We start from the raw sequence: 17,087 nt of genomic DNA on the forward strand, positions 1-17,087 counted from the left end.
AAAAGCCTCTGTAGAATTTCAATATAATTCAATTTATAATGAAATGGATTGTTGAGCCATGTATGGGGAAGTTGCAACTGAGCTCTCTGTCTTCTGAAAATGAACTATTATTATTGAGAGCTGGATCTAACTCAAGCATCACTCACTTCACATGGCAGAATGGGGATGCATATATATATATATATATAACTTAAACATCAATCTGTGATCCTAAGAAGGTGGCTGCATTGAATTATCTCTAAGCAAAGAATTTCAACAAGGAATCTTTAAAAGAAGTTGAGTTGAGTTGGAATTTAGATTAATCACAAGTGTGAAGGTTAAAAACTGAGGAAGACAGAGCAAAAGCATGGGTGAATGAAAGATCTAGTGTCTTTTCCCTTCTGTACGGCCATGTTTTCTTGTTTCTTTTTTATATTTTTCAATCAATACACAAAAAATAGTATATGACTTCAGAAGACTCATAGTCTGGTCACAAGCTATAGTGAAAAATTGCATCCTCTTCTGTCCTTTTCAATATAGTTTCAATGAAGTTTTCAATTTCAAGGTGTAATCAGTAAATCCATCCAGCATTTAACTTGATAGTCATAGAGTTTATGAAACCAAGAATTAAAAGATACAAAAAACCAAAAAGAAGCTAGCTACTGATCAAACTAGTACTGAATAATAAACATACTCTAAATCAAGTGAACCTCATCAGAGAAAGAGGATTCTCCAGATGCTTAATACAAAAGCTCTCAGTGCCAGTGTTCCTCATTATAACTTATTTACTGGCAATAGAGATTTGAGGTTGAGAAAATTTATGTTGTGATACACATCTTCTGTAGCTGGTGTGAATAAAAACGTGAGGAGGTACGGAGGTTACTGGTTTGAACTTTCCCAAAGGGCCAAAGGGGCATTCTTATTAATTTTCCACATAACAGTTGCTGATTTTAGATTGAATGCAGAAAAGACATCAGATCATGCCGATGAATTTGAAGTGCAAATTGTCTCCTGGCTACTGGTGGCTTCTATTGGATTCTCATTAAGGCGCTGGAGGAACCGTGGGATTGGAGGTATACCAACATCTGATACTCCCTGAAGAATTTGAACAACCTCCCTCATTTTTGGCCTATCCTTCTCATCATCTTGAATGCACCAACAAGCGACTTTGCATGCCCGGGTGAGTTCATCCTTGTCTGCTTGCCCTTCCAATTTGTAATCTAACAAGGTAACAACATCTTCTCCTTTGGTTACTATATTTGTAACCTGGATTGGAAAGAAACTCTCTAATCCCTCATCTAACCCTTGTCTATTTCTTCTTCCTGATATAATCTCAATCAGCAACATGCCATAGCTAAAGACATCAGCTTTGGGTGTGATGGCTTCACCTGAAAACCATTCTGGTGCTAGATAGCCTACAGTTCCTCTCATGGTTGTTAGAACCCGGCTATTTTGTCTGCCTATGAGTTTTGCGAGACCAAAATCTCCCAGTTTTGGGCTGTATTCTGCATCCAACAAAATGTTCTCAGGCTTAATGTCACAGTGTATGATACGCTCTCTACAATCCTCATGGAGATAAGCCAATCCTCTGGCAGTGCCGATTGCAATATTATATCTGGCCTTCCAATCTAGGATTATCGGATTCTTTTGAAACAAGAGAGATTGAAGAGAACCATTCGGCATGTAATCATAGACTAAAATTCTTTTCGAAGCTTCTGCACAAAATCCCCAGAGACGAACAAGGTTAATGTGTTGGATTGAACCAATAGTTCTCACTTCATTGCGGAATTGCTTCTCTCCCTGGTTCAGACTTTTAAGTTCCTTCACTGCTATGGCAGTTGAATCAGGCAATACCCCCTTGAAGACAGAACCAAAAGCTCCTTCCCCAAGTTTTTCTGAGAAGTTCTTTGTTGCTCTTCTTAAATCTCTATACTTGAACAACACTAAAGAATCATCAACTGTCTCCAACAATTTCTTAAACATGCCAATCTACATTTTTCAATGTTCTCAACTGTCAACGACTCAGAATTCACAGGATGGAGAACATCATGTATCACCAGAAATGTGGAATTTCGGACATCATTGCACTGTAAAGGAGTTTTCCTCAGACAGCCATTTGAGTGATCTTTTAATTTCCAAACTTTCGGGACTTTGGGTTCAAATCCAGGCAGGCAACCACAAAGAGAAGCATTCTGCTGGTTGCAGATACTAAAAGCACCACAGGTAGCATAAGCATCGCATTGCTCATTTGGTCGCATCCAGATTAGAGTCCATTGTGTGAAGCCCTTCCCCCAGACATAAAACTTGATTTGACCAGTAATTTCTAGCATGAATCTGATAAAGGTATCGTTATATGCTGAAGCATAAGTGAAATAGCTTCCATTTTCATTTGAAGCAAAAGTGAAACTTGCAATATAATCATTTGCTGCTGTTTCTGGAACAAGGCTAAAGATTTTCCCTGTCCAATATCCACTGGTCCAGTAAGTTTTAGAACCATTCCAAAATAACCAAAAACTTGTTCCATTTTGTTCTAGCTCAAAAGAAAAGAGGCCAGGGGCTGGATTTTGTGGGTTTCTCCATGGAGTAAGACTTAGTTTTTCTTTCGTAAGCTTATTATGTCCAAGCTTCCCTCCTGGAAGCCAAGTATCAGTTGGGTGATCAAAACTCTGCCATATAACAACAGATGAATTAAATGCATCTGTTATGACAAAGTTCCCATTGTCAAGTAGCATTGCTACAGTGGAATGAGAAAACGTTGACATAGAATGAGTTGACCAAATTTCAGTTTTGGATTGGACCAGTAGGGTTAAGTTTCCATTTTGGAAGAGTTGCAATGTTGAAGACGATGTATCAGAAACAGGTTGGTTTCTGTTTGCCACCCAAACCACTGTTTGAGGGGATGGTTTTTTGTACCATATCCCAATATAATAGTTTTGAGAGTTACCTGGTGTGAAGAAACCCAGCTCAAAAATGCCACTTGGAGAGGTAATTGTCTGGTTCCCAGAAAGAGACTGGCCTGCGGAGATAACATGAGACGCCATGGAGATACAAGCATCGAAGGTTAAACATAACAGAAGCAGAACAGGCTTATAAATAAAGTTGTTCCTGCAAGTGAATTTCATCTCCTTACGAACTTGCAAAAAAGAGCTGTTTTGCTATAAGCACAGGCTTAGCTAGACATGCTGTATCAGGATATCGTATGTTTGACTTTGGAAGTCAACCGATCGCCTCAAAAATTGACAAACGATCCACAAATCCTCAAAACCAGCAATGTGTTTGCCAAGTTGGCTGGTGAAACAAAAAAGCCATTGACTTCTATCAATAATTCTCCTTCCATGAGAAGTAAAATATTTCATTATATTAGTGTTGGACTAAATTATCAAACAACCAAAGCCTAAAAAGAAAAGTAATCTTAGAAAGATAAAAAGTCAATAAACTGAAAATTCTACACTTTACTTCCGTATATGATTTAAATCAGACTGTTCATATCGATTCATCTGCGCATTCTACATATGCATCTGCAGAAATCTGAGCTTCGCAACGCGGTTATACGAGTCCCATTTCCAACGAAATAGACAGTTGAATCGAAATTTCAAGACTTCATATTTCAGAGAAAGAATGGGGATGTATTTAACTTTAAGCATCACTTTTTGAGTATCTTCCCCTTGACCCCAACCATAAGTTTATGATCCATTTAAAGGAGTCTTAAGAGCTAATTCAGGTAGGCTCCAACAAATCAAAACAAATTAGTTCAAGCAAATCATCAGACTTAAACAAAGAGTTAACTTGTTTCTTCTCTCTGTTTTTATCTCTTATTAGCATTAATAGTCTCTGGTTTTCCAGGTTACAAAGTCGTTGAAAAATCTCATGCTCTTAAGACCCTTAAGATAAAATTATAGGCCCATCATCTCTCAATCAGAACCCAATTACTTGTAAAATTGATTCAAAAAGGGTACAAATTTAGGCAATTTGGGGGTCCATAATGGTGATTTTCCACCCAAATTATAATTACTTGATTAGCTTCAAATTCATTAACTATGTTTAGAGTACTTCTGTGTTCATCAATCTGGGAACACAAGTTTTCAGTGGAAGCAGAAAATCAAGGAAATTTGAAGCAGAGAAATAACCTGCATGAGAAGGAAGTAGAACCCAATCTGCAGTTTTAATCAAACATCTCCTCACATCAATCTACAAATACACCATTGTAATCTGTGGTTGCTTAAAAATAAATGTAATTAACGGAGCATTGTGTTTATTTGTATTTAACCAATTTCTGCAAAAACCAGTTCGAAGATTCAACATTAAACAAAAAGGAGAAATAATAGAAACTGGACAAAATAAATTTAAATTTCTAAATAAATGGGGGGCCGAATGGCAGTGGGAGTTTAAGAATCAGAAAGAACGTAGCGAAGAGAATTTGTTTGATCACGTGAAATCGAATGATCATCACCCTTACACATCTCTTTCATCATTTTCATCAATCAAAATTCAGAGAAAAGAATAATAGACAGCCATCTCGGAAAATTAAAAGCAAGGAAGACGAAGGAGAGAAATCTCTGAAATTTCAAGAGTTGGGGACCGTGGGCTTAGAAGAAGCAGAGTATCAAGCTTTTATAGCGAAATGTTGAAACCCTAGAAATTATACCATTACACTTTGGTCCAACTGTTTGGTCGCAAGGTTATACTGTCATCGAGAAGATTTATGCGCTGGTTGAACTTATTTTTGTACCAGTTTAGGCTACGTTTGAGTTTTTTATTTTTATTTTTGGGGGTCAAAACGCTAGAAGATATTATTATTTTTGGTCAGGAAACGCAGGAAGATTTTATCAAGGGGAAATGATAAAAAAGTCCCAATAATACGAAGAAGAAAAAAAATTGCATGTCATAGGAATAGCGCTGTTCTGTTATTCCTGATTAATCACGTTCTACCATTTATTATAAGGATTCCATATGACGAAACGTGATTGGATTGAGATAGCAAAACAACGTTATCCCCATAACATGCAAGTTCTTCTCCTAAAATACAAACTTGCATACTTTTAGAAAGACTAAAATGGGCATACATACCAAATGAAAAGACTTGTAGGTCCTGTTTGTTAGTAGGGTATTTCACTCCACGGATGACGAGGCAATTTTGGAACAATTTTTTGTATTTCCTTGTTTTTTAGTGTGCGAGTGAAATATTGTTGTTTGTAATTTCTTGTTCATTTGTGCACATGTGATGTGTATGAGGTGTGCATGTGATGTGTAAGTTGTGGGAACAAATATATCGGCAACCAATCATGAGGCACTATGTGGACAAAAAGAATATCTCTTAGGTCAATAATTATCTTCATTTATTTGTATAATTATTTAGACCAAAAATAGATATATCATCATCGATTAGGGATTTGATTCTCATTAAAATCTCTAATTGACACAATCTCTCCATTTAAGGGAAAGATTAATTCCCTTATAAGGGCATCTAAAGTTGAAATACCGAAATCGTGCACTAACCATACCGTACCAAACCGGTTTCATACTATTTCATTTGGGATGAGGAGATATTCGATACGATACCATAGCGTATCAAAGGAGTATGGTATGGTAGCAGTACCAGGTATTTGGTATCTGTCAGTACTGTATCGTACCGAATACCTAAAGTACAATTTTTTCATATCTCTCTCTCTCTCTCTCTCTCTCTCTCTCTCTCTCTCTCTCTCTCTCTCTCTCCTTCTTGTTCTTTGTTTGGTTACTGTTGCTGTAGAGCAGTGGAGTGTCTTAGATTGAGATTTCCCTGATAAGTAATTAAAAAAACAATCCTCAAATCCAACATTCACCTTGTTGTTTATTTGCATGAAAACCCTGACAACATTCACCTTTTCCAAATCCCAGAATCAAATCCAACCAAAAACATTTAATCCAACTACCCAAAACCCACTTCTTTAAACCAAATAACATTCACCAACGATCTAACTTCAACGCTCTTCAAAACCCCCCAGTCATAAAGTAGACAAAGCTTCACCTATTCTAGCTGACAACACCATCGTCCATGTCTGCTAGCTACTATATATAATATACGTGTGTATTAGGTAGGTACTACAAGCACAAAGACCAAAGTGCATGCCTTGTGTTGTGTTTCTTCTCCGTGGTAAGGTAAGCCTCAAGCAAGCAGCTTCCTTAGAACTCTGGATATTGATTTAGTTGATTAGGATTTGGATATTGAATCTGTTGAATCTTTGAATCTCTAACTTAGGCATCACTTATTTTGGTGAATGAATCTGTTGAATATTGAATTGGTTGATGCTTGAGTTGTGTCATTTTGGTACCGAAATGGTACCGTTTCACATCGATACCAATTTGGGACGGTATGTTACGGTACCAACTTTGGCAAACAATAATCTCATACTGTACCATACTGGTTTTAATTTTTGGTATTAGTAGCGGTACGAGCTCAATACCGTATCATGCCCACCCCTACATATAAGAATTATTTTTTGAAAAACCCTAGAAGTCAAGAGTAGAGCACTATAAATACATGACTACATCACACCTCCAAGGTAATCTCGAAACCCTACACAAAACTCTCTCTCTCTTTCTCTCTCTCTCTCTCACGACTCCGGCCACCTTTAGCTATTGTCGTATCTTTTTCAAGATCCAATCGAACTAACTTAGGCATCAGAGTGCCTTTGGCCAATACCCCCCAGGTGTAGTCCGTTGACCTAGATTTGTTTTACAAGAACTAAGGGGGAAGAAAAAGAAGGAAGTTCGACGGTCAAAGAATCTATGCGTAAATATTCTCCGTGCTGAATTTTGCTCAAACATTTGGTGTTTTCATTGAGAGCATCGAGTTATACTCAACGCATTGCTCCCGAGTCTAAGGAATCTTTTTCCTCCCATTCATCACTCAATTGAAGCCTTCCAAACAACTATGGTTGGAAGCAAACCCACAAGAAGTGAGACTGCCTGATGACTCAATCCACGACGGATCCAAACCAGCATGATGGCGCAACTTTGAAGCAGCCACCACTCTCTGCTATCGAAGCCACGGCTCCACACGCTAGCACCCTATATGTCATCGCTGCTTCTCCTCTCGGCCCCTAGACTGAGAGCACTATTCCGGCACTAATAAACATGCTACCTCGTTGTCTCGCTACCATCACAACCTTGTAGCCGTAATGGCCAGTAGCCGGTTCCAACAACCTTCATCCCTACAACCTCACGGTTAGGTTCGAGGAGCTCCACCACGATGGCACCACCCCCGACAATCCAACCACCACTTTCACCTCTGTCCTGATCATGGAGCAAATATATCCATTCATTCCCTTGCCGTTGCACTCGATGTATGTTGCTGCGTACACCTCTAACGACACCCTAGCCAGCGTGTAATTGGACTCCACACAATTCTCTCCTCTTGATCCAAGTAGCCAAGCAGACCTCAATCTTAGAGTCGACCAACTAACTCAAAAGGTGGACGACCAAAACAACCTGGTTAGCTCTTCAAGCAAACTGACTTGGTCCAAAACCTTGGCCTTGGATCGCAAGGCGAAGAGAGAAGGATGGATGAACGCAAAGGCATGAGATTCGAGAAGTCCCAAGTGGGTCGAGCCGGAGTGAGCAGGCAAGGAGAAGGACAAGAATGTGTTGTTGAGCGGGCATGCATGTCGAAAGCATCTACCAGCCCCGGTCCAAGTAGATCAAGTCTCCATTCAAATTAGGTCCAAGGACCAATGTACGTGAGAGGTTAGGCCCACAATCCGATGACCACACTCGCTTAGGCTCATAGAGAAGTATCCAGGAAAGGCTAGGCCCCCGAGAAGGCCAGCCCATCGACCTTCATCTTGAGGTACATGAAGAAAGTCGCTCCTTAGCCCGCTTTGGAAGAGCCAACTCACGTCAACAAGCTATGAAGAATCCGTCGCAAGTGCAGTCTACCAATAAACCACATAGGCAAGACGACCGAGAAGATTAGCCCTTAATAGTCAACGAAGAAGTTGATCAGCGGCACCTACTTCATAGGAGACACCGACATAAACCACGTGCCTTGCAAGTAGAGGATGTCAAGAAGTTCATTCATGACCGACTTCGAGACAGGGAGGATGCTTTACGTAGGGAGATAGAGCAAGTGAACTCATCTTCGTTCACTAGTGAGATCGAGCAAGCTGCTCCACCAAAGATGTTCTCAACGCTATCTTTCATGTCATTCAAATGGGATTCTGATCTTAAGATCCATCTCAAGCACTTCAAAGGCGCCATGATCCTCTACAAATCTGAATATGCACTAATGTGCAAAGTGTTTACAATGAGCTTACGAGGAGCAGCTCAAGACTAGTTCCATACCTTACTGCATGGGTCGATCGGTAGTTTCAAGGAGCTGGCCCTCGTCTTCACCAAGGAGTACACCTCCTATCGAATGGTCAAGAAACAAGCTGACCACATGTTCAACCTATGCAAGAAGCCCGATGAGTCCCTCTGAGATTACATCAAAAGGTGTAAAGCAGAAAAAGCTAACATCGTGGGATGCGAGGGGATGCGATGATTGCAAGAACGAAAGGTAATGATCTTGGCATTTGGATTTTTCAGGTCCGTGCTAGGCACATCGTCAGTTGAAGGCTCCACCAACCTACCATGCACATCCTTAGGTATGCAGAAGCAAATGAGTCATGCCACTTTTGAAATTGAGCCTCGGTCATAACATGGTGCAAGTTAGCCACGAACTTCTTCTTGTACACTTTGGAACCGCACCACAAATACAAGGGCACTTGCGAACCGGGTGATCAACTACCTTTCTCAGAAGACATGGCAGCAGAACAACTGGAAAAATGGAAGAAAATTGCAAGTCAAAATCCTAAGTTGTGGCAAAAAAAAAAAAAAAAAAGATATGGCAGCAGCCGACAAGTACACGGCCCAGGCTGCAAACTCTGGTTCCAGCCCAAGACACAGCCCAACAAAAAAAAAAAAAAAAAAGAGAAAGGAACCACAAGCATAGCCCAAGACGCTTGCCCAACTCCTTGGCTAGCGTTGAGCAGCAACTTATGAAGCCATCCCCGCTGTCGCTGCCGCATGTTGTTGGTCCCGTCAATCCAGCTGTTCCAGCAACTACTCACAGTCATGACGACAACCTACCAGTCATGACCAACCAGTCCTCGTCGCCAAGAAAAATCATGAAAAAATATTGAAAAAAACCTTGGTGTGCACAACAACTCCTCTCTTCAATAAGCAGTGCAATCCTCCAAGATCTCTCTCACAAGCTAAAAAGTAGAGGAAAATAAGTTTGTGATATGAAGATGAGCAAATTGAAGCCTTGTATTTATAATAATTAGGTATCCTTGACCTAGAAGGAATCACAAGCCCATTCCAATCAGGAACCCAACTTCGAAAAGAAAATAGAAAGCCTCCTCCAGTTAGGAGCCTAGCTCACAAAAGGAGCCCAAGTAGCGAAAGGAACCTCAAATGCAATTAGAAAGTGCGATAAATATTTCTCCCCTTCTTCATGCCACACATGTGCCATGCAAAAGCTGTGTGGCTTTTGTGGGAACAAATATTTCGACAACCAATCATGAGGCGCCACGTGGACAAAGAGAATATCTCTTAGGTCAATAATTATCTTCATTTATTTGTATAATTATTTAGACCAAAAATAGATATATCGTCATCGATTAGGGATTTGATTCTCATTAAAATCCCTAATTTACTCAATCTCTCAATTTAAGGGAAAGAATAATTCCCTTCCTTATAGGAATTATTCTTTGAAAACCTTAGAAGGCAAGAGCACTATAAATACATGGCTACATCACACCTCCAAGGTAATTCTGAAACCTTACACAAAACTCCTTTCTCTCTCTTGCAGTCCCCCTTTCCCTCTCTCTCTCTCTCTCTCTCTCTCTCTCTCACGGCTCTGGCCACCACACACAGCTCCGGCCATCTAGCTCTCCTCGTGAGAGAAAACTCTGACCACTCTAGGTATTGTCGTATCTTTTTCAAGATCCAATCAAACTAACTAAGGCATCGGAGGGCCTTTGGCCAATACCCCCTGGGTGTGGTCTGTTGAACTAGATTTGTTTTACAGGAACTAAGGGGGAAGAAAGAGAAGGAAGTTCGAGGGTCAAAGAATCTACGAAGCGAATGTTCCTCGTACGGAATTTTGCTAAAAAAATAAGTGTGCAGGTGAGGTGGTGTGTAAGAAGAAGAGGTATCAACGGAGTGTTTCTAGTATCAACAATGTTGTATATATAAGAAACCCCTAAAGTGAAAAGCATATGAGAGAAGAAGAAATCTCAATGTTAGGTTGGTGATAGCGAGTTATTGCGTCCAGAAGTGAAGACTACTGAGAAGATAGCTATCATAAGGGAAAGATTATGTACCACCCACACACCCACCAAAAGAGTTATGAAAATTTTAATAGGTGAAGTCCAGAGTTTGCATTGGTGATCAGGTAACGAAAGATATGCTTCGGGCTTGTGTTTTGGACTTCAAGGGTAGTTGGGCGGATCATTTACTGTTAATTGAATTTTCTTATGACAACAATTATCACTCTAGTATTGGCGTGGCATCCTATGAAGCTCTATATGGAATACCTTGTCATTCACCCATATATTGGGTATAGGTTGGTGAAAGGGAGTTATTGCGTCCAGAAGTTATTCAGAAGACTACTGAGAAGGTAGCTATCATAAGGGAAAGGTTATGTACCACCACACACCCACCAAAAGAGTTATGAAGATTTTAAGAGGTGAAGTCCAGAGTTTGCATTTAGTGATCATGTATTCCTAAAAGTTTCCCCAATGAGGGGAGTCATGAGGTTTGGCAAGAGTAAAGGAAAATTATCTCCAAGATTCATTTGGCCTGTTGAGATTCTTGAGAGGGTTGGAGAGTTGGCATATAAGGCTTGCTTGGGCACCAAGCTTGTATGAAGTCAACAATTTTTTTCATGTGTCAATGTTAACTATGTGGAGGCATGTCCTTGATCAACAATACGAATTGGTGCCTCCACTAATTGCATGTCCTTGATCAAGATACATTGATTTCTAATGAGGATGCTACCTATGCGAAGGCACCAATTCGTATTGTTGATCGAATGAAAAAGTAGCTTTGTAGGAAGGAGGTTCCTTTGGTTCAAATGTTATGGAGTACTCATGATGAAGGTTATGCTTCCTGAGAATTGGAGTTAGAAGTGAGAACCAAGTAGCCTTACTTATTCGACGAATAAAGTACGTAAGTTTTGAGGACGAAATTCGTTTAACGAGGGTAGAATGTAATAATCTGAAATTTGGGGGTTTCTTTAATGCAAATTTTGGGAGGTTTTTTTAAATGTGAATCTTTGAGGTTGATATCCTATTAGTTTAATTTAATTTAATTTTACTGTTGGGCCTTCCCTAATTTTTTTAGTGGGTTGTTGACTTAATGAAGAAAAAAAAATTTACGGGAAACAAAACCCTTTATGCATTAGAAACAAAGAGAGGATATGGAGGAGGTAGAAAAAAAAAAAATCGTAACTCTCATAGTGAAAGCAAAAAAAAAAAAAAGGGAAGTGTTACATTTGGGCATATTGAAGTATTAGTTGTTTTTAGGCTTAAAATTAAGGGAGCTGATTTTCCCACTACATTTTGCTTTTTAGTACTTTTTAATCAATTTTATTTTGTTTTTATTATTTTCTTTCATACTCTACCCTTACCACATTCATTGGGAAAGTTAAATAATAAATCAAAAAATAAAAATTGAAAAGAGAAAAAAATATCTCTCCCTCTCTCGCCTCCTAGCCTCCTCCAGCCCGACTGCTTCCTCCAAGGCGCCACCAACTTAGCCACGCATCCATCCTAACCATCAACCAAGCCACCCAAACTCGACATCAATTCACCTTCACCCACAACCCCCCTTCCTAGACCCCCAATCTTGCAACCAAACTAGTGCAATCTCAGCCCCACACCCCAATCTTGCCACAACTAGAAAAATTCATATCAATTCCAAGAAACAAATTAAATTGAACCCAACCCATCCATTTTTGAATGATTTATGAAAGTGAGAGAGCGACATAGATGGAGAGAGAGAGAGTCTCCAATAGCTCGTCGGTGTTGAAGGCTAGATCTGATGGGGTAGGGGTTTAGAATGACATGCTGGGTTTTGGGTTAGATCTGGTATTGCGGCATTGTATAAGGTGATGTGTAGGTGACGGTGGTGTTGCTGCTGGGTTCGCCAAAGGTGGACGGGGGTGGGGTGTCTTGATAAGTTTTGGAAGAGAGAGAGAAGGGTTAGATGGATGGGGGAGGTTGGCCGGTGTAGGGTTCTGGGGTGGGGGGGCGGTTGGTGATTGCTTGGGATGGGAATGGTGTCAGGATTAATGGGCGGGCTTGGGTTTTTTTTTGTTTTTTGTTTTATTTAACTTTTCTTCATTTTAGTTATCAAAACCTTAATATAGGAGGGTAGAGTAGGAAAAAAAAGAAAAAAAGAAAAAAAGAAAAAAAGAAAAAAAAAAAGTATTAAAAAGCAAAAGTGAATGTAAGTGGAGAAAATGAGAGTGGAAAAATCATTTTCTAAATTTAATATAGAACCATCAACATACCAAATTTTAATCTCCTACACGAACGATTTATTAGGAAATCGATTTATTTTTTGCTCGATTTGGTTAAGAAATAATTAGACATCATGGAGGGAAGTTCTGATTTTTCTAGGTAGTGTTCATGTCAAGACAGCCACTTCTTCGGCACACAACTTTTCACACACACAGAATCTCTAATTGTAGCTGGTATATAAGAATTTTTGTTTTGTTTTTTGGTTTGGTCAAGAGCACTTTCATTCCAACCGAAAGAGAAGTACAAACATAGAACTAGGCTACTCACAGCCACAACCAGAGAACAACAAAGCTACCAATAGCTAGAGAAAAGAAGGAAGAAAAACAAGCTATAGCAAAACTAAAGCAGCCACAGCAAAAGAAAAGATGAAATACAAGCTACGGCGAAACAAAAGCACATTTTGTCAGAGGCCAAACCTATGACACCTCCCAGTAGGGAACATGTCTGCCTCTAACAGCCGGGCCTCACATCGTAGGTGGACATGGGAGCCCATCAGCTTGCAACACAAAGACCAAAAAGGATGGGAGGCTAGATTCCCAAACCTTGTCACACATCCTCTTTCTTGCTTAAGAAGCTGCCGCATCTGCTACTTTGTTTGCACCATGGTGCACCCAGTTCCAAGAACACAAATTGAAACCACTGCAAACTCTTTGAATTGCAATTAGAATGGGGAAGATAGTCCATCTACTCTTCTGAATATGGCCTTTGACAAACTGGACCAACTCCTTTGAATCAGATTCAAAAACCACATGTGATATCCCTATTTGAGCAGCCAAATGTACTCCACTCAAAGCCGCGTGAGCCTCCGCCTCAATAGCCAACCCTGCCAGTCTGGTATTACAGCTGCTGCCCAAACACATAGCATTCGAGTTCCAAACCACCACACCCAACCCCGTTAGCTTCGAACCTCCCTCCCATGAAGCATCAACATTTACTTTACAATATGCATGGGGAGGGGCAGACCATCTTGCCTCTATCGCCCCATTCTCATCACCATTATCATTCATATTCATCACAGACTCAGTTTGCACTTGCATAAACTAGCTAATCATAGACTGGGCAGCACACAAAGTCTTCCCCAGGCACACTTGAACACCCTTAAAGACAGCAGCACATTGACCTTTCCAAATACTCCAACAAGTATGGACAATTTGGCCCACGAACCAAGATCAATAGTGAGTAGAATTTTGCAGGAGATGCAATGTCCTCTTTAGCCACTCACCAATTGTTGTAATACTTCTTCTATCTATTTTATAACATAAAGGGCCTCCAAACCAAGCTCTTTGAACCCAATTGCATAATAGTAAAAGAAGCTCTTCATATTTAGGAAACTCTCCACATAAAGGGCAAAGAGGCGAGGGACCAAGGTGACCTACACAAAGCCTAACAAGTCGATAAGCAACCCTTACAAATTCTCCATAAAAAAAATTTAGTTTTGGCACCATCTTCAAATTCCATATTGACTTCCACATATCTTATATATTGCCCCAAGAACTAGAAGGACTACTGGTTTTAGAACTAAGAGAAGCATAGATGAGTAAATTATATCCAGATTTTACAGTAAATCTTCCATCATGATTGAAAGGCTACACAATTCTGTCAGCTTCACTCCCATCACCTAAAGGCCGAGCTTTAATCAAACAAGCATCCCTTGTTAGAATAAAGAGACTATTATCTTGTATTTTAACTCTTAGATGAGAAAATGTGATCTGAAGAAAAATGAGAGAGAGAGCTTGGGGAAGAAGAAGAGCTAGCAGAATACTAGCCCAGCTCCCACGCAAAACATACGTATATTGCATCTGACAAAACCGTTAGGAATTAGAACATTCCTATTACATCATTTACATCTCAGCCATTCATTTACTACCCTATGAGATAGAGACACATGGCATGCACAGTTACATCCTAACTGCACAGTTGGACTGTTATCCAACGGCTACATTTTTCAAACTGAAATAATAAACTATCTCAGCAGCAGCACTTATAAACCAACACTCCCTTCTAAGTGTTGTGCTGAGATAACACCTAAAGCCTTCCTTAGATACTCATACCGATCCCTTGCAAGAGGCTTGGTGAATATATCAGCAACTTGTTCTTCAGTTTTGCAATAAAGCAAATCGATCTCACCATTCTGAAGAGCATCTCGAATGAAATGAAACCTGCGATTGATGTGTCTAGTTTTGTGGTGATGAATTGGATTCTTTGATATAGCAATAGCCGAAGTGTTGTCACACAACAACTGAGTTGGTTCTACCTGTTCTTCACCAAAATCAGATAGCACAAATCTGAGCCAAACAGCTTGAGTGGTTGCCTCTGCTGCGCTCATGTATTCTGCCTCTGCAGTGGAAAGAGCCACACTGCTCTGCTTAATTGAGGCCCAAGAAAACACTCCTGACCCCAAATTAAATGCATAGCCTGATGTGCTTCGCATATCATCCTCACTACCACTCCAATCACTGTCACAGTAGCCAATTAACACAGCTCCTTTTCCTTTCTCATAAGCAATGCCATAGCTTATAGTACCTTGTATATATCTTAGCACCCGTTTTCGCTGTTCCCATGTGCTTCTTGGTAGGATTGTGCATGAATCTGGCCAAAAGACTAGATGCAAACATAATGTCTGGTCTTGTTGCAGTTAGGTAGAGCAAGCTTCCTACCATTTGTCTATACAAAGTCTCATCAGCTAAATCACTTCCATCCACTTTGGACAGCTTTTCATTCACTGCCAATGGTGTTGCAACCGATTTGCAGTCCTTGAGTCCAAACTTGTCTAGCAAAGTCTTTGCATATTTCTTCTGATGCAAGAAAATGCAAGAGTCAGTTTGTAAAACCCCAAGGCCGAGAAAATGATGAAGCAAACCAAGGTCTGTCATCTCATATTGTCTCATCATCTCATTCTTAAATTCAAGCATCATCTCCTTTGAGCTCCCTGTATAGATAATGTCATCTACATAGAGTGACACAATAAGAATACCACTTGGAGACCTCTTAGTGTATAAAGTAGCTTCACTCAAACTCCTTTGAAAACCAACTTTAGTAAAATAGGAATTTATCTCTTCATACCAAGCTCTTGGAGCTTGTTTCAAGCCATACAAAGCCTTCTTAAGCCTATACACCTTATCTTCACTTCCTTGAATCACAAAACCAAGTGGTTGATCCACATACACCTCTTCACTTAATACTCCATTGAGAAAAGCAGATTTCACATCTAATTGGAAAAGCTTCCAATTTTTCTGTGCAGCCAATGCTACCAAAGCTCTCATAGTGTCAAGCCGAGCCACTGGTGCAAAGGTCTCATTGAAGTCTATTCCAGGCTTTTGGGAATATCCCTTTGCAACCAGCCGAGCCTTATTCTTCTGCACAGATCCATCTAGATTTAGTTTAGTCTTATAGATCCATTTGACTCCAATGATTGGTTTATCAAATGGTCTAGCTACAAGCTCCCATGTATTGTTCTTTTCAATCATGGTGATTTCATCTTCCATTGCTTTCTTCCAAGAGTCATCCTTTGCTGCCTCTTCAAAACTTTCTGGTTCTATAATGCACATATTGCATTTTTCATAAATTTCTGCAATGCTCTTGTATTTGAGAGGAGTATGATCAACATCCTGCGGACCTGTGACCCTTTCTTGATCACTGTTTTCAGTGTTTAAACTAGGCACCTCATTCACTTCCAATTGTTCTTCAAATTCACAAGAACTCCCTTCTTCTCCTTGTGCTTCTTCTCGGATTCCAGTGAGCTGAATGTTCACACTAGTTTCCTTCTTTGCATTCCAATCCCAACACACATTTTCACTAAATATTACATCTCTTGAAACAATCACCTTCTCAGTTTCAATGTTGTACAGCCTGTAACCTTTCTCACAGCTGCCATACCCCAAGAAGATACACCTCTTGCTTGCAAGATCTAATTTCTGTCTTTGTTGTTTTGGTACATGAGCATAACACAGTGAGCCAAATACCTTTAGATGCTTAACCCCTGGTTTCCTTCCACTATAGGCTTCGAATGGTGTCTTTTTGCTCAAAGCTTTAGTTGGACACCTATTCAAAATATACACAGATATGTTGACTGCCTCAGCCCAAAAATCAAATGGAATTTTCTTCTCCAACATCAAACACTTAGCCATTTCTACTATAGTCCTATTTTTCCTCTCTGCCACACCATTTTGCTATGGTGTGTATGGGGTTGTAAGTTGCCTTTCAATTCCTACATCTTCACAGAAACTGTCAAACTCCAATGAAGTGTATTCTCCCCCTCTATCACTTCTCATCTTTTTCAGTTTATAACCACTTTGCAATTCCACAGTGGCCTTGAATTTCTTAAACACAGTTAGAGCTTCAGACTTGTGTCTTAAGAAATAAACCCAACACATCCTTGTGCAATCGTCTATGAAAGTGAGAAAGAACCGATTTCCAGCTTTGGTAACTGTCTGCATAGGACCACAGATGTCACTGTGAATGAGTTCTAGTGGAGTTTGTGCTCTAGTGGTAGCCTCTCTTGGAAATGCTTCTCTACACTGCTTGCCTAAAACACATCCCTCACACACCTCTTTAATCCCTTTA

General features: G+C 39.9%; 1 protein-coding gene, 1 non-coding gene and 1 pseudogene across 2 annotated transcripts; all 3 read right to left on the reverse strand.

Annotated features, from left to right (window-relative positions):
• Positions 1 to 570: 570 nt before the first annotated feature.
• On the reverse strand, positions 571 to 3,695 carry LOC117631911 (annotated as a pseudogene).
• Positions 3,696 to 4,364: 669 nt separating this feature from the next.
• On the reverse strand, positions 4,365 to 4,459 carry LOC117633296. Its single transcript, XR_004586609.1, has one exon. It is a non-coding gene; the product is annotated as a small nucleolar RNA R32/R81/Z41 (small nucleolar RNA).
• An 8,631-nt stretch (positions 4,460 to 13,090) lies between these two features.
• On the reverse strand, positions 13,091 to 13,531 carry LOC117633230. The gene has a single exon (XM_034366950.1). The coding sequence runs from the start codon at positions 13,529 to 13,531 to the stop codon at positions 13,091 to 13,093; it is 441 nt and encodes a 146-aa protein (XP_034222841.1).
• Between the last annotated feature and the right edge of the window lie 3,556 nt (positions 13,532 to 17,087).

Source organism: Prunus dulcis, chromosome 6 (assembly GCF_902201215.1).
Source record: "Prunus dulcis chromosome 6, ALMONDv2, whole genome shotgun sequence".
NCBI classification, from domain to species: domain Eukaryota; kingdom Viridiplantae; phylum Streptophyta; class Magnoliopsida; order Rosales; family Rosaceae; genus Prunus; species Prunus dulcis.